Source organism: Harmonia axyridis, chromosome X (genome assembly GCF_914767665.1).
Source record: "Harmonia axyridis chromosome X, icHarAxyr1.1, whole genome shotgun sequence".
In the NCBI taxonomy this organism is placed as follows: Eukaryota; Metazoa; Arthropoda; class Insecta; order Coleoptera; family Coccinellidae; genus Harmonia; species Harmonia axyridis.
Window position 1 is genome coordinate 16,723,329 of NC_059508.1, and position 26,492 is coordinate 16,749,820.

The 26,492-nt window shown below is 34.0% G+C and overlaps 3 protein-coding genes and 1 long non-coding RNA gene across 4 annotated transcripts in view; 1 reads left to right on the forward strand and 3 right to left on the reverse strand.

The window, feature by feature from the left end:
• LOC123685567 (chondroadherin-like) overlaps nucleotides 1-26,492 on the forward strand; it is a 141,945-nt gene that overhangs the window by 14,098 nt on the left and 101,355 nt on the right. The gene's annotated exons all lie outside the window — the stretch shown is intronic.
• On the reverse strand, nucleotides 10,169-11,690 carry LOC123686184. The gene is made up of 4 exons (XM_045626193.1): nucleotides 11,573-11,690; nucleotides 11,220-11,450; nucleotides 11,059-11,163; nucleotides 10,169-10,920 (listed from the first exon to the last, which is right to left on the reverse strand). The coding sequence occupies exons 1-4, from the start codon at nucleotides 11,688-11,690 to the stop codon at nucleotides 10,169-10,171; spliced, it is 1,206 nt and encodes a 401-aa protein (XP_045482149.1).
• LOC123685568 lies at nucleotides 12,723-20,191 on the reverse strand. Its single transcript, XM_045625244.1, has 8 exons — nucleotides 18,131-20,191; nucleotides 17,900-18,071; nucleotides 17,616-17,843; nucleotides 14,160-14,215; nucleotides 14,008-14,107; nucleotides 13,798-13,956; nucleotides 13,598-13,741; nucleotides 12,723-13,537 (listed from the first exon to the last, which is right to left on the reverse strand). The coding sequence occupies exons 2-8, from the start codon at nucleotides 18,015-18,017 to the stop codon at nucleotides 12,777-12,779; spliced, it is 1,566 nt and encodes a 521-aa protein (XP_045481200.1). The 5' UTR covers nucleotides 18,018-18,071; nucleotides 18,131-20,191; the 3' UTR covers nucleotides 12,723-12,776.
• Nucleotides 20,266-26,492, reverse strand: part of LOC123685569 — a 95,641-nt gene continuing 89,414 nt past the window's right edge. The window contains exon 3 of the long non-coding RNA XR_006748327.1: nucleotides 20,266-20,963. This is a non-coding gene — a long non-coding RNA (uncharacterized LOC123685569). The remainder of the gene's footprint in view (nucleotides 20,964-26,492) is intronic.

Below are 26,492 nucleotides of genomic sequence, written 5' to 3' on the forward strand. Positions count from 1 at the left end.
CGGGCCCATGTTTATGGGACTTTTTTTCCTAAAAATTTTCTAAGGAATCTCTCATTTTCCTCTGTACAAAATATAAAATGAATGTAATTAAAATCATTATTCGACTTGTAGGTAGCATTGATTTTTGGAGTAGCTGGTGCATTTAGGAGAGATGAGTTGTGTAGTTTTCAGAAAAATGATGTCTAAGATATGAAATCGAAGTTTTCGTTGAATCCTTTTAAAGCACACTCAACCAGGACATACAATGTGGTGGATAATGATAAGCATACACTCCACACGTACAGCCAATAGACATGAATAAGATGGATATGTTGTAATGGAATTACTAGGTAATTTTTTTTAATATTCAGCTTAATTATCTATTGTTCTGACTAACACGAAATTTTGAACGCAGCTTGAATTTATTATTCCATATATAAACACGTAAAATCTCAACCCAATCGAATCATTATTCACATGAATAACAAGCGCTCAACAGCTCTTGAACGCAAGTCTGTTGTTATCTAGAAAATATATTAAATAAATGAATTCCAAACTGTTCAGTTGAGTGACCACACTGTATTGCACCTAATTTTTAGAGGTTTTTAACGTTCTGACAACAATGTTGCCATCTTCAGAAACTTAAAGTTACTGTGATTTTTCGAGTAATGACGTCATCGTAATTTTTTTTAAATGGAACACCCCCATTTTGTCTCAATTTTCCGATTACTCTAGCTGAGCTGATTCCAAAAATGTATCACATGTTGATTCCAATTGGTACAGGGTGAACGAAAATACAATAGTTTTGTGTGTGCTCATAAAGTAACGCGTAACATTCTTTATTAGTTAAATTAAGAATATTATCAAAAATACTTATTGTCTAGCGGCAATTAGTTTGAATGTAACACCCTGTAGTTCCTTACATTTTTAGATTAATAAAAATGTATAAATAAAGAAATAATTTATTTCATATTCTGTCTGTTAAACCAAACAAGTACCACACATGTTTGGAAACAGCTCATTTTTATTAATCTAAATATGTAACAAACTACAGGGAGGTACATTCAAACCAATTGCCGCTAGACAATAAGTATTTTTGATGATATTGTTGATTAAACTAATAAAGAATGTTACGCGTTACTTTATGAGCACACAAAACTATTGTATTTTAGTCCACCCTGTACCAATTGGAATCAAGATGTGATACATTTTTGGAATCAGCTCAGCTAGAGTAATCGGAAAATTGAGACAAAATGAGGGGTGTTCCATTAAAAAAAAAAAGACGGTGACGTCATTACTCGAAAGTAATTCACCCTGTATATTAGATTATTATTTTAAAATACTGTAAATTAAAATAAAAAATCGACGTGTTTCAGGATTATTTCTTAAAATGGTCTGTTTAGCTAAAAATGAATTTGTTCCAAACTTTACGTACAAAGTGTATACAATAATTTCCCTAGAATATCATGTGCGCTCCATCGATTAATCGATTGAACCTAGTTCATCTCGAATCGAAGGTACAACGAATTATTTTTAAATTTGGCAATCGTGATCAAATATCGCGCCTCGCTATCATCGAAACGTTCGATCAACAGAGATGAACAGAGAGCGAATTCATTCTGCCTTGGGCGATGATGATTGGGATTCCACTAGGGCACAACTGAGATAGGATGCGTAAGGAACAGATGGCGTCATCCAGAATACTGAACAGTGCACACACATTTCACCCTATTCGCATCCGTCATTCTCAGCTTCATAACACCCCTAAGAAGATTCTAAGGGATCGGCGTGGGCGAGAGCGAGAGAGAGAGGGAGAAAGAGATACAGGGTGGATTGTAGGCATATATGTATGTACTTTGGTGGCATTTTAATTCATCACAAAATAAAGATTATCAATAGCTCACGTTCTGAATATTGAGGGCGCGAAGTGTACCGTAGGAATATTATCTAGGGGTGGTTTACGATGTGTAGAGACCTTCGAAGATTAACAGGGGTTTGGGGAAATTGATTTCATACGTTTGGTCGAAGTGATTAGGATGAATCTGAAAAGATCCTAGGGTGTTTAAGTCCTCTTCACCTAGGTGACAGATCAATCCATCAAAATATAGATGTAATCAATTGCTCCTTGGATTCTTATGGTTTCTAGAGGATAGAATTCCTTTCAACTCTACTGGTCTTTGCTTAAAGGTGCCTTTCCGTTAGTCTTGTTAATGTTCTTTTATGTCTGTTTCTTTATTATCTCTTCTATGGTTTCTATCTTCAGGTCTTCTGTTATCTATTGGTTACTCACGTACCATGGAGATCCTGGGTCCTTAGCTTCTTCCTTCAATTTGATTTTCTTACCTTGTTCTAGATTTACAAGTTTCTCGTTCTTCGCATTGTTTCAGTGCAATGAACTTCGTTAATCGTTTGGACAAAGAGTCCTCCATATGGTATGCCGATGGATCAAAATCAGATAGAGGTACAGGGGTATACGGGTGTGAGGATCTCGAAACCCCTAGGAACTGACCCTCTACCTTATGAACCGAGAACTAGCTGTCTAAGAGGCTCATATTAATAACACTATGGACATCCAGGCCACGCTGAGGTTCCTGGCAGGGGTCTCTGTTGACATAGGAGTGTCGTTGTACCATAAAGCAAATAGCTAGAGGTGATAAAGTAACTCTACAATAGTAACTGAAGTGTTATGGTGTTGAAGGAAATAAAATAGCTGACGACCTTGCGGAAAGAGCATTAAGGTTAACACCTTTTGGCCTGTGGGCTTGGAAAAGAATAATTAAGACAGTGATCTAACAATGGGAGTGGGACTTCAGAATAACCCTCTGGGAAAACACCCCTGGTTTTGCTCAGGTAAAGAAATTTGTGGTGTTTTCACCGACCTATACCAGGAAGCTCTTAAAGTTGCCACGAGCTGAGCTTTTGGTAATATGGGACTGCTGCCAGGACACTGTAGGTGCAAATACCTTTTCTACCACAAAGGTAAGTCAGCAGATGACATTTGCAGGCTCTGTGGAAAGCAGTTGAACACATGGTGTGCAAATGTCCGGGATTGACTGGCCTAAGAACCACTCATCTGGAAAAGTCAGTAGTGGATACTCACGTTATAATAGCCAAGGCTCCTAGGCATATTGGCCTCCTTGGGTTTATATGAATGGGTGAGCTCTGACGACTCTTATTAAAAAAATAATAATAACAACATCGAAATAGATTGCTTTGGTCTTATTTCAATTTATCCTCATTCTCCTATCGTTCGAAATAATTGACGTTCTTCTCGAAAAATTGTTCAATTACCCTTTAGCGATTGTGTATGTTGATCACAGTGTCATCTGCTAACTCAACTATCTCACTCTTTGTCTCTGGGAAATCTGAAAATGAAATTTTAAACAGTAGGGGACCTAATACAGATGTTTGTGGTACACCTGATTTAGTATTCCCGGTTGTTGACTTCGCTTCTAGAATGTTGACTCGGAACTTCCTGTTTGCTAGACACTAGTGCACTAATTCCATCAGCTTCGTTGGGAATTCAAGTTTATCAAAAGCTTACGAGGTGAATATTGAAGGCAGAGGTGAAGATAAATACTCTCTGATAAGATCAATAATGGTATGAAGAAATTGATATACCCAAATTGGGTGATTATGGATCTCTCCTTGTTTTTTCAGTCCATTTGTCCCAATGAAATTGGGAGTAGATTTTCAGTAGGCTGAACTTATAATACAGAAGCAAATTGATGTTGATGATAAAATACATCAGTAGATTAACACAACAATTCTTGGTTCATACAAGCCTTTCAGATTCATTCTTTAGCGATGAAGTTAAGCCCCAGGAAAAATCTCTTCGAGTGATGCCTTTGAGATTGTTCTCTGTATTAAATAGTTTCCATATTATCTTCATTAACATCGCTGTGTATCGCTTGGCTGGCTTAGAACATATGCGCAACACTTGCAGAAACGCAAACTTCATTATGATTCAAGCGGAGTAAACATGGTACATCGCGAAATAACAATCTGAATATTTAGTTAATTAATAAATGAAAGAATAATGTGCCGCATATGTGGAAAGATCTACGTTGCTTTTCTCCCTCAAATTAACGATAATTCGTACAATGCTCATGTTAATGGATTAATTTGCCTGCCTTTCAGTCGTGTTCACTTTCATTAGGTATAATTCGAATTAAATTTTTCGCCTCAACCGTATCCAGTTTGAAAGTGACCCTTTTTTTTCTTTATGGAGAATTGTATGCCTTTGTGGAGTATTTAAGAGTACCAGGGGATGAAGTGTTGGTCAAGATTCTTCAAGAAATTTAAATTGAATGGATTTAATGTAGAATTTTGCACATCTCAGCTGCTCAAAAACTTTTGTAGCACGATTTGTCTTTCGCTTCAAACTATGCCTCAGTTTCGGCGATTACTTCTTCATTGGCGCTAAATTTCTTTCCAGCGAGCATTCTTTTAAGGTCTGAGAACAGGAAAAAGTCGCTGGGGTTCAGATCAGGCGAATACGGTGGATGCAGAAGCAATTCGAAGCCCAATTCATGCAATTTTGCCATTGTTTTCATTGGTTTGTGACACAGCGCATTGTCTTGATGAAACAGCACCTTTTTTTTCTTCAAATGGGGCCTTTCTTCAACGATTTCATCCTTCCCACGATCCAATAACGCTATATAATAATCGCTGTATGATGGTCCGGCCTTTTTGGAGGTAATCAATGAATATTATACCTTGCGCATCCCAGAAAACTGATGCCATAATCTTGCCAGCTGACTGATGTGTTTTTCCTCGCTTTGGATTCGGCAGCTAAACGATAGGAAGCATTCTGTACTAGCCCCTAATAGTCTTGGTTTAAGAACCTCCTGTGTACCATTTGATGGTATTCTCTTTGAAAACTGATGGTCGATTGGTTTATGGTTTATGTTGAGTGTTAAATTCATGAATCTTCACGCAACCACTCAAGCAGTAGAAGACGTTTGGTAAGGTTATCGAACCTATTAATATTTTCTAAAAAACCTTTTAATATTTTCAAAAATTGGATTTGGTTCATCAATGAAAATAATTAATTTCAAATTCAGCTTGAGAATGTTTTCTGACTTCGGATTTCGAACAAATATAAAATATATCATTCTTTCTATTCAAAAACGCGTGACAATAAACGCAAGACAACTGTGACTTCCCCTTTTCCGAAAGCATAATTATAGAATACACAGTGAGCGAAAAAAAGCCGTTGGAAAATCTTCCTCACCGATAAAAAATTTCATAACTCCCCTCGGGTGCTTCCGATTGTACAAGCTGATGGGGGAAAGTCTGTATTTCGTTACTCAAGACTGTGGAAAGGGTCCCTCATTGTGTCTGAAGCGAAACGAGATCAGAAATGTTGTTGTCGAACTATCAACTTCAAACTGTACAGGCTTCTCACTGAGATCAATTTTGACACAAGTACGCAACATTTTCAGGTTCTCAGAATTTCCTAATAGAAAGGAGTTAACTACGTCCTGTATATTATTATTATATAGATAATAAGGCTGGTTCTAAACAAAGGCCTGTTATTTTCCGAGATCTCAAGTCTCGAATGTTAATTTCAAAAATGATAATGTCATTTTAATTAAATCAAATTCATAGGAGAAGTGTTAGGACTTTGAGTTGAGGAATTTTGTATACAATTTGTTCCCATGATTCAAAAATGCATTTTGGTGAAAAATTTCATGTCAAAGCTTCCAAAGTACACGAGAAAACATTACAAAATGTAGATCATTAAAATTTCGAGTAGTTCTCAAGTTGTACTATCACCTTATATATTGTATTGTTTCAAGTCAACTTTGAGATAATCAAAAATAGGAATATGACGAAAAGGAATGAGGTGCAGAATTTTGCTCTGATATTCATTTGATTTTTGCCTCATGTGTGAAAATTTTGTGCATTTATTTCCAGAAAGATATCAAACAATTTTTTTTTAATGAAATACTCAATCAATTCATAAATCTAGAACTTGTCAAATTGGTGTATATAAATTTTTAATTATCAGTACTGTTCCCTCGATCAGCAAAAATGCCATCAACATATCCATTGTCAAACAGAAGATTCCCACGATATTACGTAGGAATCATAATCGAAAGTAACCCAAGGATAATGCATGTCATCGAGGGAGAGTAGCGATATACCGGTTTCACCCTTGTTAGGGATCATCAGTACCGCAAAACTCAACCTAAGATGACAAACATGCGTCTGTCAGCGTTCAATAAGGTGCCTACTATTTCGTTTGTTCGTCATCTTGGGTTGAGTTATGCGGTGCTGATGATCCCTAACAAGGATGAAACCGGTATATCGCTACTCTCCCTTGATGACATGCATTCTCCTTGGGTTACTTTCGATTATGATTCCTATGTAATATCGTGGAAATCTTCTGTTTGTTAATTCATTATTTAGACACAAATGTTCATTAAGAATGTTGTTTAGCAAAGTGTATACGAATTGTTTTTTTAGAGATGTAATGACTGACTGCCTTGAACCCTTATAACTTGCACTTGACCGATTATTACTCAGCCCACCCCTCGTTCGTTACCTTCGTTGTACTTTCGAGTTTCCGCTTGCTTTTAAATTAATCATTCTCCAAGAAAGTTTCCACTCTCCCCCTTGTCCCCTGGACCCCCTGATCGACTACTTGGAGGTCCCATTTCCATCTGAATAACCGCTCTTCGTGATCACGTTCTTGGTGGCTGCTGTTCACTGTTATATACTGCGGATATACTATGGGCTCTAACCGAATATAACTTGTTTCGGACGATTTCTATTCAACTTAGAAAGGGTTAGGGATCATAATGAAAACGGCCATATCTGAAAATCGTCTTCATTTCATGATGGCTCCTGCTATTCCTTTCGATGCACAGGGAGACAAGGGCGTAGATCTTTTTTTTTTGCTTGGCGGGGGGGTAATCGAAAAAATTTTTTCGACGACATTGTTTACTCATATCTATACCTAATGGGAGAAAAAGAGGTTCTATAATGTAGTTTGAACCAAATTACTCGAAATAATTTTTTTTTATTACCAATTCGATTGTTCTTATCTTATACTGGGTGTTCCTGAATTGGAGTTACGAAGGAATATGAGAGATTTCTTGGATAATTTTGAAAATAAAATGACCCATAAACATGAGCCCGCAAACGCTTTGTTTTCGAGATACAGGGTGTTTCTTGTAGTCTTACTTTTTTGTGATGCTTAACCAGTTTATCGAATCTTTATTAATCTTCGCTACAGAGTTGATAAATAAGTACCAAAACTTATGATTAATTTATTTATCACAGCTACCTAACTGGTTCTTTATAGTAATTTGGATTCTCCTGCGAATTACTATAGAGAACTGTTTGAAATTTTTTATCGAAATCGATTACAGTTACGACAAACTACAACAAATCAAAAAGTGAAGTACTGAACCAGACTTTCTTTCTAAATTTTTCTGAACTACCAGTAGTTTACAAAAAAATAATACTGGATGAAAGAAGCGGGCATCCTTCCAGAAAAGTTTACCCTGTAGATTTGCATTCAAAATTAGGATATCACATGATGATATCAATGCCAATTCAAGTTAAATATCTTGTGAAGGAAAGGTGCTATCAGAGAAAAACTCGAACTTCATCACCTGTATTTCAAAAACAACTCATGCGAACTCATGTTATAGGACATTTTTCTTGAAATGATCCGAGAAATCTGTCATTTTCATTTGTACTCTCAATTTAGGAACCCCCTGTAAATATAGTCAATTCAAAACTGATTTCTTCACAAATAAATTGCAAATTGAATGAAACACAATAAATTGTACAACACAGCTCAGACAATTTTTTGTTGCGAATTACTCAGTTCATTTCTTTGATAACTACATATTGAAATTTTGTGACTAGAATGATACAAAAAATCGAAAACAACGGGTAAGTGTATACCGATGTCCAATGCAGAAAACACAAATGGCAAATAAGAGGCGGTGCCGAGAAAGCGGATAGATAAGGAAAATAATAAACCTCGGACAAAGACGAGCTCGTAGTGCAATAAAAGTACTCATCTTGAAAGCGATAATAAACTCATAAACCGTAAAGGGGTCCGATTTTTTACTGACGTGTCGATTTCAAAGGAAGTAGAATGATTATTATTATTGGTTCATTTTATTGAGAATTTTTCGTTCTTCGTTTTCGCAAGATTTCTGAAATTTTATACTTTGAAAATCTTGGGGATCGATTTACTTTCCAAATTAATTTGTAGACACATAAGTTCATCCTGGAGTGGAGGTCGAAGAACTTTTTCTTGATCTTTTCACATTCGAAATCCGTTCGAAAAATCTCGCATATAATAATTACTGAATAGCTACCTAGGGGGTGTTTTTGTTATTATGGCGATGCAATATGCTTTGATTAAACCTGATGAGTTGAAAGCTTAGATCCAGTCTGAGGAAAAATTGGATTTTTTTCTCGCGGTTAAGCCTGTCATAAAAAACTCAAATTTAATTTCCATTAGACAAAACAAGTCGATTATGTGCCCCTAGTTCAAGATCAAATCCCATTCTGAATTAAAAAGCGTTGGAAAGTTACAATTCTTGTCATAAAGCTGTCTTTTATCGGTGAATTACATCCTTCCAATCTTCTACATTTAATTCCCCTGCTTTGGTTATGAATAAGGTAGGCATCAGAAACGCGTTCCTTCTCTTTCTGTGGTTAATAACATCATTTCCCCTCTGAATAGCGCACAGTTTTTCATCCAATTCACGCTCAGCCTGTGTTTATCCCGCTGAGAAAACGCTTTTATAGGACCATGGATAATTTCTATATTTTTCCGATTTACCCTCAGAGATTTTCAGGAGTGAAAGGGGAACAGTAATTTATGGAATTGTAATATCCAATACCTCCACTTTACAACACCAGGGGCATTTAATGAATTCAATATGGAGCCATTCGAAATAAGCGAATAACTTGCTTTTTCGACTACTAACCTCAGACTTCCAAACAACGAATTTGAATGCCGAAACTTCTGGGAATTCTACAGCCTGGTTCATTATTTAAACACCCCTAAAAAAGCGGGGTCTGAAATTGATCTTGAACTGCAACTGTTTTCTCAGAATTCGATAAATTGTCACGAAGGGTTTGGCTTATCACATCAAATAATGAACAATCAGAAATAGAATGAAAATTTCATCAATATCCCAAAAAATTGAAAAAAAAAACACATACTTCTCAAAATGAGGCTGTAGTCCACATAATCCCATTTTAAATACAAAACACATTTTTTCTTTATACAGGGTGTCAGGAAAATGTGGGAAATCTCACGGATTCAGATAAAACATAAAAAATAAGATGACAAGTTCCCATCATTTTTTTCCTAGTGGCCCTACCTACGGAGATACTGCCTCCTAAATGACGTCACTGGAGATCCATTTTAGTGGAATGAATTTCAAACTACTCAATATAATTTAAAGAAAATTTGATATGATGAACAGTAGTAAGGACCTCTTAAAATACTGCCCTTAATTTTAAATTAGCTCTTTTAGTTTAGCAGGGGCGGACTAGGTTGTTCATTTTAATGCTTACATTTTCAACACACTGTATGATAAGGAGTAGAAAAAAACAAATTTGGAGAGCTTGAACATTGAATTAAAAAGAGGTACTGCTATTTATCGTCGATAAAATGAACCGTTTTCGAAAAACAAAATAACAAAGGAATTATTTTTTTTAGTTCTATTAAAAAGAACCATGAATTCTATTTTTTCTTGTCGGCAACAAGTGTGATACGAAAGTTATTCAAGGAACAAAAAAGTTTAAGTTTATATTATTGAATCCGACAAAATTACAAAGATTCTTAATAATGCAGTTTTGGCACAGAAAGGCACGTTATAGTTATTAAGGGGTTACTAAAAGAGCTAATTTAAATTTAAGAGTTGTATTTAATGAGGTCCTTACTCATCATCAATTTTCTTCAAATTATATTAAAAAGTTTGAAAATTATTCCACTAAAATTGAGTTCCAGTGACGTCATTTAGGATTTCCCACATTTTCCCGGACACCCTGTATAAATTAAAAAGACACTTGATTTAACTAACTGATGAATGGAACGGTTGACAGAATTGTACTAACTAAAATTGAATGAAACAATTTCCTTGGATTTTCAATTTTTATTGATAGTCAAAAATACAATAATTTGAACAAATATAAAGAAATATCAACCAGATTTATTCGCCATGTGGATAGTCTTGTATTTTTCATTTAATTTTTTTAGTTGTTTGTCCGACATTTGAACCCTCCTCATGAGTTTGAGTCGATTTTTGATTATATCCAATTTATTTGCGAGGATTTCGTTGAAGGCATACTTCTTCAAGAGGTAGACGAAAAGACTGGGATATTCCTTCTTCAAAAAAGTGCAAGCAATGGTGAAATTATTATTCAGACGATCGTTAAACTTCACGTTATCATCGAGACCTTTCATTTTGATCCTGTAATGCTTGGAAAGGAGCTCTTGTTCCTTCAATAACCTCATGCATGACAAAGTGAGTTGCGTTTTGCTGAATTTCTCTTTGCATATATCGAATTTGTACAGATAGAGTACGTCTTTTTGGGAAACATATTTCCAGTAATGAGGGTAATACACTTTAAGCAATGATACTGCTTTCGAGAATTCTTTTTCATCTATGGTTTCTCTAGATTTTCTTATGATGCCATTGTAGATTTCGCAGGCTGCTCTGAAATCTTCAGTTTTTTGTGCATCTTCGCAGTATTTTGCAGCTTGGTTGGTATTTCCATAAAGCTTCTCGAAATCGCAGCAACTTTGTGAAACACATACTGTTTTGAGTGTTCTGTTTGGGATCATTTCAGTGCCGAATATTTCATCTTTCAGGTAACAAGCACATTGAATTATGTCATAGGGGAGTCCATACTTCGTAGCAATGCTATCATGCTCAATATTCGCATCATAATCTGAAAAGAAGAAGAAAAATAATTCTTAGTCTCATTTTGACTTATAACATAAGATCTCCAATAAAATTTGATTTTATTGGAACTCTTTCAGCCGTTAATCTTTGGTAGTTAATAGAAATTGATTTTATTGTTTCTTACCTTCAAAACTGGCGTCCAAAATGTTATCAGGAACTCTAGCTAATGTTTCTACGGAATCTTCATGTTCCTGTTCGAAACTAGAAGATTCGTCCACAGTGAATGTTCCTAAAAATTGTTCAATTAATGGAAAAAATCTTCAAAATGAGTATATTGTTCTGTACTTGTTCTTCTCAAATTTTTCACGTTAGATGTTTTCTTCATTTTTTGAATTGATGCTATCTTCTTCGCCCTTTTCGCTTTTTTGTTGGAAGATGATGAGCAAATTCTTCGTTTTTTCATAGTTTTTGATGGTATTTTCTTGGGTTCCTCCTCCTTCGAAGGAAAGGCTGAAGAACTCGTTGAATGAAAAATACCAAACTTTCTGAATAACTTCCTCTCTTGTGTTTTGGATACTAGAACATATTTTAATATTTATAAAATGGAATTGTACTAATCATGAAATCAATCTGAAATGCCATATTCATTTCAATTAAACTACAATTCTGTTGAAAATTCTTGAATAATCACTACCTACATTCGAGTACGCTTTCGAGCAGGGTGCTAGATGTATCTTCTTCGAAAGAATCGGTATAAATTGGTTCTGATACATTTTCAACATCAAGTTTACCGGAGCCCTCACTTTGAAGTGACATTTTGGAGAAAACTTCTCAAATATTTATGAGTTTGGAGAAGCTGTAAGAAATATAAATATTAATTGACTCAGTAATGAGTGAAATAAATTAGTGAGATGACCTCCATCCAAAATTGGAAACTGAAAAGGACGTATTAAAAAATCACTCACCTATCTTCTTTTCGACGAAGAAATTTATTGTTATTTCAAGTTCAATATATACAAATTCAATATGATGTACTTTTGAGTTTGATGATTCGATTTTGATTACAAAAAAACTTGTTCAAAATACGAACATATAGAAAATAATATGACAGTAAAAAATATTTTGACAACTCAATTTTGACTTTTCTCTCCCTTAGTTACAGAACCTAGTTTTAATGACAATGCTTTGATGAAATCTCATTCTCTATGAGCTATTTCATTCGTGAAAAATAATCGAACAGAAGTAATTTTATTCAGGAGGTTTTAGTAGGTGTTTCATTTTATCTTTGTAGAAATTTAATATTTCAGAAATTTTATGAAATATATTATCATGTACGATTTGAACGAATTACAGTGTTAGGACCGTTGGACTAAGCCAACGTTTCGTCTATGAATTTAGACTTCATCATGGCAAGTTCATTCAATCGACTATAAAAAAATGTGTTACGTTTTTTTCCAATATTCTGTGAATCCTAAATTACCTTCATTCGATTATATGAACTTGCCATGATAATGTCTAAATATACAAGGTTCCAAAATTGGAGGTACAAACCAGAATGACAAATTTCTCGGATAATTTAGAGAAAAGAATTTTTTTATTAGTCATAATAAAAAATTTTATTCGGGAATTTTAGGCTTTATTGCCGACAAAAAGTCTGAAAACTCCTGATAAGGTGTTTTAGTCAGAACATTTTCATTCCTATAGACAAATGCTTTGTTTTTGAGATAAAGGGTGTTAAAATTTGATTTTTTTTTTCGAGTTTTTTTCTAATTTTAATTTCTCTTCTTTATTGGATTGGTGAAAAATATGCTATTGGGAGTGCAGGGTAATTGAAAACCATAATTTTTCAAAATTTTTTTATTGAAAAACTCAATTTCACAAAAAATTTAACAAAGAACAAATTCAAACTTGATGTCTGCTTCTGATCTTCTCCAAAGATTGATGATAGTGAAGGTGCTCAAGTTCCTCCAAGTCCTGTTGTAATTTCTTCGAGTAACTGATGAATCTCAAACGGTTTTCTTCAATCACCACTCTTTTCGCAGCAAAAACATGAAACTCATACTTATCAATCAAATGCTCGAAAAGGCTAGGGTATTCTTTCATCAAGAAGGAGCAAGCTGCTTTGAAATCTTTGTGAAGATAACGGCAATCAACGCTGAATTTAACATTTTCTCCAAAATCTCTCATCTTAACTTGGTAGTGTTGCGAAAAGAAATCCTGCTCTTTAAGAACTCTCTTACAGAACTCCACGACCTTTTCTTTGCAGGATTTCTCTTTTTGGCGCTGATCTTCGTTCAAAAAGGTCCTATATTTCTCGCTCAAGTACACCCAGTAGTTGGGATAGTTCACCTTCAGTTTATAATCAGCACTGCGAAATTCAGCTTCCTTCCTTTCATCTGGTTTGTTCAGGAAAGAGTTGTAAATTCTGCAGGCTCTCTTGTATCCATTCAAGCGTTTGGAGGTATGCCATAGTCTTATGGCACGTCCATCCAGTTCACCAAACTTTTCTTCGAACTTGTGGCAACTGCCTGATTTGCAGACTTTGATTCCAACTACTCTACGTGTTCGCATCTGTGATTCATTGTGGCAGTTGCACTCCACCAAGTCATATGGTAAACCATATCTGGTGGCAATCATGTTGTGTTCGATATTTTTGTCGTACTCTGCAAAAAAAAAATTGTTTCATCAACTCATCTAGAAGAAGTAAAAAACGCTTTTCTCACCTGCTGTTTCTTCATCGAAAATGTTATCAGCAACTGAGATGTCTGAAGAAATTGAAGAACAAGTGGCTTCTAGGGAATCATCTAGATTAGACCAAGTCCTGGTAGTCACCTTGGAAACCGAATAAGTTGTAGGGTCATCTTCAACTGTAAAAAAATCTCAATAAATAAATTGGATTATTACAGAAATCTTGAATACATACTGTCGCTTGTTGGTGTTGAAGAAGGCTCATAATCTTCAATATCTGAGCAAGTGCGATTGCTGGAATGTGGATAGGAGCTCTCAGATCCGTCACTTCTTCGGATGTTGAACAGTTTATATTTTCTCAGTGGTCTTGGTTCATCTTCACTTGATGATTCAACTAAAAAAGAAAAATTTTAGTCGTTATGTTTTTGTCGATTCAAAAAGGTACCAGTTTTCTTCAGTCTTCTATTAGAAGCGACAAGAGTTACATCGTCTTCCTCCCATTGGTGGTCAGAAGTTGAGATATCTTGCCATTTACGAGCACTCTCCTGTAATAAGGTATTATCAGATTTGTAGTAGGAATTCTTAATTGGTACTTACTACGTCACTTGTAACACTTTCTCTCGGTAGGGATTCGATGCTTTCGTTTTCAGAAGCTGAAAAAGTAAATCAGGTATTTCAATTTTCTTGGCAGTAAAACATAGAAACCATGGAAGTTGAAACACAAAGAATTTTTGATGAAACCCATCAAACAATATTCGTAATGATGGGTTTACGATTTCCATAAAGTTGAATCCATCTATTCCATCCTTGAAATTATTTCAATTGTTCGGTCTTTGATGTGAACCCCCCTATAATAATGAAATTGATAGTCTATTGTTAGCTATTCGTCAATGTTCAGAAATAATGTATCGGATCATGTCAGAAGTCTCTCTTGTTAAACCTCTACCTCCAACTTATCTCTGAAGGTTCATCTACTTGTTGAATTAATTGTAGTGCTTCGATTAGTAGCTAAACGACGTACAAGGAGAAACTTCATTTTACAATACAGCTCACGCAAAATCTAGTTTGAACAGAGTTAGTGAGGTACTTGAAGTATTATATGAAACACCTACCCATTATAACCTATTATGAGCTTCGGAAATTCATGAGTATTGAACATATTGATAATGCCAATTTGGCAACTATTGTTTCCAATCAATTTTCCAGTTTTGAATAAGCCAGAAGAAAAATAACTCTACAAATCAATTATCGAAATAATATGAATAATTTCCCCTTTTTCCTACATTTGTATAATTTATTTATATTATTTTAACTTGATAATGTGCTTTTTGTCACGTTTATAATGAGCAAATATTTGCATAAATGCTTAAAGAGGTTTGGAATTTAATTCATTATCATAATAGACCATAATGTTTCAGCCATTAACTAAAAATATAATACGATAAATACATTTAGCTAGTTTTATTTGGGTAAATCGTGATTTCATATTTAAAATTATTGAATTATCATGCACTATTGAAACAGAATATAAATATTGGGGTGGTGAGTGGTTATTGGATGTTGTTATTTTTCACTTCAACAATAACAGGATTTTCCATTTGATTAATCTTCTCAATTCTATATACAATTATGCTAGAATATTGCGGTAAGAAAATATGGTATTCAGTATCTAATTAAAATTGAGGGGTTGGTTTTCTAAGGTAAGATTTCTGGATGGGTAAATTCAAATATTTATAATTGGAAATGCGAATTTATGTAGAAGTTTCAACAGATAAATTATTTTTGGATATTCCAAGGAACGTAGGATTGAGTTAAAGTATGTATTTACTTTCTTGGAGGAAGCTACTGTATTGGATTAAACATGAAAATGAAAATGAAGCTGTTTTCCGTTTCACCAAAATTTCAAGTCTTCAGAGGAACGAATTCGAGTTATAATCACCGAAGAACAATTGCGCTAATGCTTAAATTTTCATAAAGTCCTGGAAGTAGTAGCATTATTTTTGCTAGAATGCACCCCCAAAGAAAATTTACTGTCCGAATGTTGACTCTTCAGGAATAAAATTGCAATTTCCAGCCAGCTATTACATCCACCCTACCCAACAAAATACGAATAGAATTTTATAAGATGATTTCTAGGTTTTTAGATCCTTCATTTCCGTTCTAATTTACCCTCAGTTCCGCATCCGTTGAAAGGGGTGCTTTCTATCCATCCTGCCATCTCGTCTAAGTAATAAAGCAGCACATTAAAAACAGCTGCCCATGCCAGAAGATGAGGGGATATTGTTTTCGAAGACGTTCGCCCAGTTTGCCGAATGCTCAAACAGATGTCGTTGTACAATTACCGAAAATATCAAAATCATACCGAGTGATGGATTATCTTGATAACATTATTCTTGGTTTATTACATTCAATAATAAAACTCAAGGAATCGAATATGGATTGGCTCGGTCTGGAAATTCATTTTGAATCGAAAATAAAATGACAGTTATTACCTTTGCTTCCACTTTTCAATTATATAAATTACTGTTTCGCAGCTTATTCAGATTTCACATTTTCCATAAGTTATCGAAAATGTAAAGCAGCTTCATCAGATTTTACATTTTTCATAAGTTATTGAAAATGTGAAGTAGCTTCATCAGATTTTACATTTTCCACAATTTATTGAAAATGTAAATTATCTTATTCAGATTTTACATTTTCCATAAGTTATTGAAAATGTAAAGCAGCTTCATCAGATTTTACATTTTCTGTAAGTTATTGAAAATGTAAAGTATCTTCTTCAGATTTAACATTTTCCATAAGTTATTGAAAATGTGAAGTAGCTTCTTCAGATTTTACATTTTCCATAAGTTATTGAAAATATAAAGTAGTTTCTTAAGAATTTACATGTTCAATATGAATTTCAAAAAGCTACTGTGTAAGGAAACAATTGTAATTCATAAAATGAAAAAGTTGAAATATAATGAAGGGTCATTTTGTTTTCTATTCAAGGAATCACATTTTTAGAAAAATTCTCAAGAACTTGACGACAGTTGCTAGTACAAAAATACTGAATACCACCCTCTAACCACAAAATTCTGGCCCAAATAGTTTCAGAGTTATGAACTATTGAAAAATTTATATCGGAATTGATTTCGCCGAATTCTAATCGATATGCATATAAGAATTTTTTAAAGCACAGTTTTCAGCATTTTCAATGCAACTAAGTCGAAAGAATTCACCATAACTAAATAGTGTTTTCATATGTTGAAATAAAGAAATTGATTATTTCTTCATTTATGATGTGATAAGAAGGCCCTTTTCGATATGATCGCTTGAACCCCACCAAATGAACTGAGATAACAGATATAATTCGGTTATATGACCAATATTCTCTAGTAATTTGGGATCGAAAGCTCAAAAGCTGAGATAAGATAGCAATCGGGTTGAATGTCCTCAGAGTCCAAGCAGACCCCTCCGAGGAACGCTACTGTTTCCGTCCTTAATTATCTGCCGGGGTCATAATTTATGACTTCTAGTTATTTTTGAATTTGCCGGCCACAAGAAGATGCAATTGCTACACTATCGATCTAGATAAAAAAAAATCTTGTTGCTCAATATCGTCCATTCATCTCTGGACTAAACGAAAGATACAACGAAAGAAAAATGAAACGTATTAATCAAGAAGGCGTCGGTCGGATTCAACTGTTCGAACAGCACGCTTGATTATTCCTACTGAATAAATGAGAAGGGATCGTTGGAATGATGATTATCCATCTTGTGGGTGAAATGTTTTCATTGCCAGAGGCTCGTCAAAGCCATAATTCTTTCAAACAGCTGCATTGACAGATAATTGCTGTGGGATCTTGACGCCACCGCCAAAAGCCTCGTAGAAAATCTCTTTGTAGCTAACACCCGATAGAAATATATATAGAACTGGGACTTATTCACTCAGAAAAAAATTCCTAGTGTATCGAAATTAATATTTGATGATATATACCTAGCAATTCCTCAATCAGTCACAAAAATCGACCCTAGTTCTTGTAATTCAATGAATATTGGAGTTTGACTCACCCTCGTTATCAGAATCGAAAATTCCACTTGAAATCATGTCCTCAGTTGAGGTGCAAAAAGATACTGTAGTCCAATTCGTTAGTTTCACATTTGCATTCATATCATCAGTGTCATATTCGATTTCATCTCTAGAGAGACTATTGGTATTTCTTGAGATGCTTATGGTCCTGTCAGTCAAGCTTGGTATTGGAGTGAGACTATGGGTCAATGTACTGATAGATAAAGAATCTGAAAACACAAAAAAATTTAAAAAGAATGGCCAAAAAATTGTCAAACTGACGTACCTGCCAATTGTTGACACAACTCCATCTCAGGAGAATCAGGTCCCTCCCCAAGACCTATTTCCATTTCATCTGCAGAGTTTTCCATGCCTGACGATTCGAATTGACCCTCTTCTTCCATCACTCCTGATTATTATTGAATAATTCAAATTTTTTTCACTCTGGTAAAATTAATCTGAAAAAAAAGTTTTAGTGGCATTCTATGCTGTGGAAAGTTATACAAACAATTCTTACCTGTAGAAAAATGATTGTAGATATTATTTGAAGTATTTGTTGTATTTACTTTCACTCTGGTTGGCTTGAAAGATGAAAAAATTATAACACAATTCCTTGACAGTAGATAAAATTTTTTGACAATGTTCTGACGTTTATTTTTTTCCTTAGAAACAGACACTTCACTGAAGTTTTGAATAATTAGAAACTATATTTCTATGAATTAGACAATTCTACAATATAGTATACAGTGTGTTTCTTGAAAAATTCATCTAAACACAGGTATTATTTTTAAATTCGGAGATACGTGGTCTTATTCGATACGAAATGATTTCTAGCTTCTTACTTATATCTGGAAGGAAATTATTGATGGATTTGGTATTGCGAAGATTCTGTGATGAAAGAAAATTCTTTCAATCAGATTGGTATCGATTGATACTTTTGAAAACATAAGCTAAAAATTTTTTGAGGTGAGTTTAGAATGGAGAAAAATTCTAATGATAAGCTTCTGTCTCTAAAATATATATTCATGTATATTGAGTCAGCAAATTAATTGAAATCCTTGAAAAAATATGTCCCGTAGATGAAATAACTCTGCTTTTAGTATAGAATGATAACGAATAAAATTTATAATTCCGATTCGAGAGAAAAGCAGTCAACGAGACAAGAGTTTGATGATCAAATTAACAATATTTCTATAGAAGTGAATTCATGGAATGATTGCGAGATAAACCAATTAGTGTTTACCCCAGAAGTTGACTCGTTCAACCATGTTTTCAAACTCGAAACGGATGTCGTTTCTTGTCCAGAACATATTTGAATCAAAGCTTCAAATGATTAAATTAACTTCGAACTTTTCCTGCGAAAGACGTTCCTGAATGTATATTCCGTGATTTCTCATTGTGTCGAGTTAACCCTTTGTTTCATTTTTCCACCAGACAACTTTGTGTTTGAACAAAACCGCTAGTTTTGCACTTGCTGGGTTACGAAAAGGATACCACCTCATTCATTCAGGAACTTTTTCCTTTCACTGCGAAATCGGATAATTCAGCTCCTTTTATCCTAACACTTTCTTCTCCTTTGAAGTATTTCAATCCACTTGATAGATATCGTTATCACATTATTTCTTCTGGTAATTTAAATCCATTTGATTGATATCACTTTCGAATTTGATCATTAATAAGTCAGTGGATTATTTTTGGAAACAATAAACCAACCGAGGGCAGAAGCGACCTTTTGTCATGAATATTGTAGTTCCCTGCGGTTGTATTTACAATTTTCCAGTTCCTCCACAACAATTCTTCTGCCCAGAGTAGATAAATTCGGATGGAGCTAGTCAAGAATTCAATGTTTTCGGAATCCCTGTCCGGAATATTGTTTTTTGTGTATTTGCTTGAAAGCCCATTACCAACTTTCTTCATTTATCCACAACAAAGACGAAACGTCACTGAGGAATGGAAAACTCAATTTTCCAAGAAACTTGATGTTCTATACTAAACTCTGCCGAAAATTTTCTACGCTTTTCATTTCCTCCAATTAGGTAAGGACAGTCGTAAGGAAAATATTAATTAAAGTTTTCTTATGGATGAGATGATATACCGTAGCTTCTGCCGAATTAGTGGATAGGTATAAAAATTAATTTCATCTACCAGAAATGGAGTACATTTATCGTATTTTCTATTTAAGATCTCAAACTTCTAAATAAATATCGCAATGAGTAGAGATTCCGGCTTGGCTTGATTTTCAAGCTACTTGGCTTTAGCTTGACTTGATTTCAAGTCAAGTAGTAGTTTTTCAATCTCAAGTCAAGTCAGTATTAATTTATCAAGTACTTGAATCATATCAAGTTAGTTGATTTTTAGCAGTTTCATTTTGTAGAGTCACATCAATAAAAAAATTTTGAAATGAGAAGGAACCTTGCAAAAAACACTTATTTATTAAACTGATTGTAAAAAAGAACGGAAAATATCAACTTTTTTGAAATAGAAACATAAATTAAATCACTATAAATCATAACAAAATGAAAACTAATAAAAAATAATGTTTCTTAATATTGGGAAACCAGGCTTTGTTTGATTTCATAATTTTCCATCCAGGATCTAAGACATTGTGGGTTTTTGTAACTATAAGAGCAGCTCTGGAAAAAGTCTTTCAACAGGAGCTGAAGATGCTGTCGTTGATGAAAAATCCTTGGCCATTTTGGCCAAGTTTGGAAGGATATTTCTGAAACTACCAAAATCTACTAATATATTTCATAGAAATATGAGAAAACTACTACTAAAGCCACTCTATCGAATGCTTCACTTTCTCGGTGCTCGAGGAATCCCCTTATTTAGTCTAAGCGCGCACGAGATTGCAGAAATATATGCCGAGCGACGCGATCATATCAAGCTCAATTAATATCAAGTAGCTTGATATCAAGTCAAGCAATCAATATCTAAAATCAAGTCAAGTCAAGCTCAAGTATGTAATTTTTCACGATCTTGATTTTCAAGTCAATTAGTTTGTTAAAAATGTCAAGCTACTTGGCTTGATGAATCCATAGCAATGAGAGATTGAATAATAATTATCGGTGATTATCCCATGAAAATGGATTATATTCCACCTTCCAATTCTACTTTTCCGAATTGGATTTGATTGGCGTAGTGAGGGTCTTGCATTTGGCTCAGTGGATCTTCCAATATCAGCCCTAATTATGAACATGCTGTGTTCGTAGCCACTGAAGCGATTGATGGCCATTTGAGAGTGTTGGGGAAGATTGAAAAGGATTCGAAAATACAGATAGCATCCGCCTAATGATCCATAGTATCGTTCAATGTTTGAAATTGCTGTTCAACTCATCAGCGACGTCGATCTGAAAATAATCAGAGATACTAGGAATTATTGATGGGTTCTTTCACTTCGAGTCTGTGGAGTGGAAAAACTGATGTCGAAATGATATCAGGCCACTGATTGAATTCCTCCACAGATTTCTTATCGAAATAACATTTGATCGAATTATTAGATAGATGGAGTTTGATTGAATCATCCCATGTAATACGATTGAATTATTGCATTGATTTCATGGAATTCTTTTCAATCAAACATTGGATTTATTTGAAAGAATTATTTCATGGAATTAATTCAAGAATCATATGAATTATGAAGGAATTATTTCATGGAATTTAATTCTTTTATAAAATGAAATTCAATCAAGTTAAAGTTATTTGATGGAATTTAATCCATAATTCCATGGGATTTGATCAAACCATTGCATGGAATTCAATTCATAACTATATGGAATTAATTCAAGAATCATATGAGAAATGACGTAATTATTTCATGGAATTTAATTCTTTTATGAAATAAAATTCAATCAAGTAGTTCCACAGCTTTTTATGGAATTATTCGATGGAATATAATTGAAACAACTCATAGAATTCCAATGAATATATCTATGGTGTTTGATTGAATTATTAGATGGAATTTTAAAATCTGATAACATGGAATTCGATTGAATATTTGCATTGATATGATGTCCGCCGAATGAAACAATGGCATTATTCCATGAATTCCAGTTTATAATTTAATTAAATCATTTCATGGAATCAATTTCATAATTCTATGGAATTAATTCAACAAATATATGGAATTTGATATGAAATATGTCCGAAATATTTCATGGAATTCAATTTCATCATACAATGAAATTAAATGAAGTAATTCCATGGAATTCTCTGAAACTATTAGATGGAGTATGTTTCCCGAATCAAACAATGGAATTATTTCATGAATTCCAGTTTATAATTCATTTGAATCATTTCATGAAATTCATTCCATAATTTTATGGAATTAATTCAAGGAATATATGGAATTTCTTATGAAATATGTCGGAAATATTTCATGGAATTCAATTTAATCCTCGATTTAATCAAACAATGGAATTAAATGAAGTAATTCCATGGAATTCTTTGAAATTATTAGATGGAGTATGGAATCATCTCATAAAATCTGAATGTATGAATGTTAATTTAATATAATCGTACAATTAAAATCATTAGAATAATTCCATGGAATTCGATGTCGATAGAATAAACTGTCAAGAGTTAAAAAAAAAATCAGGAATAACTTGCGGTGTTTTTAACAAGATTGAATCACGCTGCAATTAGAAGGTTACCACAAAATACTCAATGTCTCGCTAGTCCTAATCAATATCTTCGTAGAATAATCAGAGATCGCTAATGCCAGGTGAATATCTGTTCATGTTCCATGAATTCCAGAACTCTCCTAGTGGTTTAGGGTTGTTTCTCACAGGAGTGCATATTTCACTGTTTCTAGATCGAATTGGGGGTCATGCCCTACACCTCGATAAATTTGGATAATTCAGTGGTTTGAAATTGATTAAGACAAGCAGTAGGTCGGAGCTTGAGCTGGCTAGTTTGGCCAATATTGATTGGCAAAATAACCGGAATATAGCCACATTCGATTTCGAATTGCAACGAATTAATTTAAATCTGATGATGTTAGCGTTAACACACTTTAACATGGGACGTTAATAGATAACAGGACAAAAAGGTCTATTCAGATGATTATAGTGTGATCATTTTGGACGTATTGCCGGAGGCTTGTATGGACATATCGATTTAACTGCATGTCGCTTGAAATTGTTGGATTAAATGTCTGATTTGTAGACATATATAGAGGTTTGTCCTCGGCTCTCCAATTTTCAAACGATAATGGATCCTGGTTATTTTCTCTGATTGAAATTAGCTGTAAATTTGTAACTATTGTAATCGTCATTCCTAGCCATTTAGTTCCGGTTGGGTTTCAAATTATAAAATTCAAATAAAGCCCCACTGAGGAAACATCATATGAAAAATAGAAAAATTGTCTTTGAAATTTTTTTCAAATTGTGTTTTTAAAATTTTTTCGTAAGATATAATAATTTTAATATGGATATATCCACAGTTAGATTTCGCGTAGAATTATTTTCTTATTTTTTGTGTGGAATGACCTTTAGTAAGTATTAATTCATTTCAATTATATAATTCAAATTATTCAGCATTTGTGTGAATAATAGACTAAAATTGAAATGTAGTTGTCGTTCATATTTTCCAGTAATAAAATTTTTAATAGTCGACTTCCTATAATTTGTATCACTCCGTTCCACTGAAAATGCACAGTATTATAAATTACACGAAATTCTCCATTCTTTCGGGAAAGCGTGCCTGACATACGTCATTCCAGCTTTTCCTTCCAGTCCTAGAAATTATCAGTTACATGCTAATTATTCCTTTCGCTGCTTTTCATACCACAAAAATAGGGAATTTTAATAATGTTCCCGGTGACTTTGATGGATTACCTACTCTACCCTTAAGCTGTTTTTCCACACGCAACAAATCTTAATCATGAAATGTTTCTCATTTTCACCAAATTAAAACACTTTGCTGGTTCCCTAATTATTTTTCATTTTTTTTCTGTTCATTCGATATTTGGCATGTTTCTTTTGGGAATCGAAATAGTAAGCACCTGTTTTGAGGTTTGCTAGCTGGTAAAAAAAGACTATTCGGTTGTCAACTTCTTATTTATCCTTTCTTTTCGATGGAAACATGCAGCTCGGAAGATTTAACTACAAATGAAGGAGTTCATTATAAAACTTTCGTTCGTTAGTTAACTAACTCTATATCAAAAGTCCAGTATAGTTGGATATGATGAAATATCAACTTATAATCGTTTTACATCAAACTTTTCGAAGGATTATGCAGCCGAGAGAAATGCACACAGAAATCTTGAGGAAACTTCTATTTATTTTCCTGTTCTGAGATACACTCTGCGAAATCGATACTTTTTGAGCATTCTTCTATTCGATGAGGTTTCAAATATCTTCTATTATTTTCGCGATGCACTAATATTTCTTATATAGAAGGTATTGACAAAGATCAGGGATTCACGGCTTGACTTGATATTCAAGCTACTTGATTTGATATGCATGCTTCTTGGCTTGAGCTTGACTTGAAGTGAACTCAAGTTCAAATTAAGTAGTAATTTTTCAATGTTAAAACAAATACTTAATATATAAATACTTGACTCAGCATTGAGAAACTACTTTTTGACTAGAACTTGAGTTGATTTCAAGTCAAGCTCAAGGCAAGTAGCTTGAATATCAGGTCAAGCTGTGAATCCCTAACAAAGATATGTCGAAAATTTCACGTTTCTTTTTTTTTTTTTTGATGATGAGTCGCATTATTGCCAGCAGAAACTGTATTTAAAAAAATTATGTATATATTGAAAATATGTTAAGGCTGTATACAGAATTTGACTTTTTGCGCAATATATTCTCGTAGTTGTTTCAATGTGCTTCTATACATATTCGAAAATTTTCTATATGCACAATTTGAGGTAAACAAAGGCTCGTATGCGTATTATTAGGAGAAGCTATGAATAATTCACTATAAGTTTAATTCCCTGGTCATGATGCCCATTCCACCGCATATAAATTTCTTGGAGCAGTTAAACTTTATTAGGTCAGAGACGAAACAGATAGATAGGAGTGGTATATGGTGTTCAAAGGGCCGTGAAATCCAGACTCTGGATATCCACAAACAGAAAACAATTCCACGAATCCCGATATGAAGAGGAAGTATGAATATTGCTCGTTAGAAAATAACACCAAACTCTGGTATCCATATGATAAATAGAGCTCTCTCTCGATGTCTTTCATCTAGTTTGGTTCTGTACTAATGTTCCCTTTTGATGGTGACTGGCAGGGTGCGAATTTTAGCGGGCGATGTACACATTTCCACTTTTCCAGCTTTGCAGTATTAAGAAATATGTTGTCGGAGTGCTATTCTGCTCACCCTGCAGCGGCTAATCTACCGGAAATGTCAGAAAATCCCACGGCTAAGTGATATCTCCGTATGAAATGGAGGGAAAACTCCAATGTGCTACAGATTCCACAACTCGAATCTGTATTGTGGCATTACGCTGAATTTGCGTTTTCGAAAAATCTGAATCCATAGCTGAATGAAGCAAAATTTCCACAAATATATTAATATTGACAAGAATTGTTTCGTCAACAATCTAACTTCTCCAGGTTAATTTTACATTTCATACAGGGTTGTTCAAAATCACAGGCTTTCACAAGACATACCTACTAAAATTATGAAAAGTTCGTTTTTTTCAAATGGAATTATCTGTATATCATAAGATGTGTTGAAAATATTTGAGATCGATAGCGAAGTAGTTACTAGGTACCCAAAAAATCAAGTTTTCAATAAAATCGAACCTTCTTTTTCCGTAGAAGTCTAGGATACCATCCACCGTATATTATATAGGTAACAAAATTTGAACGTTGACCAGAAAACCCATGAAAACTAAGGACCTGATAAACTTCACAGGTACAAAAAAACATTACGATAATTCCTTTGAAGTTGATTGAATCATTCTGAAATGAAGTTATTATATTCAGTGCAAATATTATGTGTTGAAATTTTCACGTAGTAATAACTTTTTCAGTATGCATATTATGTGACTGAATATTCTCATTATCGTTTCGATATCAGATCTTCATGCAACTATAAATATCCACCTGACCACGCAAACATTTTAACTTGGCATTCGTGCGTATGTTTTTTTACATGTTTTCCCATAGTTGCGTGATTTTTCAGTCATGCACCTATGACATCTGATAATGATCCAATTGTGGAGTAGATTCTAGAGGTATTATGATATTCTAAGAACTCGGCTCGTAAACTTGATGTGCTATTAAAATTTACGTGGTTTATAACACCAATATGAAAAAATAAATCTAGAAAAAGCGGTGCAAAGGTCGATCAACAACACCAAAACTATTAGGAGTAGAACTCTTATTCCAAAAAGAATATATTAGGCCAACTGAAAAGTCCCTGGTCTGATACACAGATGGCGGTGCTGGCATTAAATCCATCAGATGATTTTTAGTTAGTACCAATCTTCAAACGATATGTGTCAATATTTGACAGCAGTTCGACCATTAGTTTGTGAGATATTGCGTTGTGAGTGTAGCTACTTTTGTTATTTGAAGAAAGATGGAAAAAAAGAATTTCGTGTACTGATAAAATATTGCTTTTTGAGGAAAAAATAAAGTTGAAGCAAAATCTAGGCTTGATGAAGAGTTTCCCGGGTCTGCATCAGGAAAATCAACCATCATTGATTGATCAAAAAAGTTCACGAAATATTTTTGAATGGCCGTAAAGTGAAGTTAATTGAGATAGCAGACATTGCAAGATATCATCTGAACGTGTACATCATATCATTCACGAATATTTGTACATGGGGAAGCTGTGTGCAAAATGGGTGCTACGCGATCTCACAATCGTGTTGATGGTTCTGAGCAGTATTTGAAGTTGTTTAAGTGCAATAAACC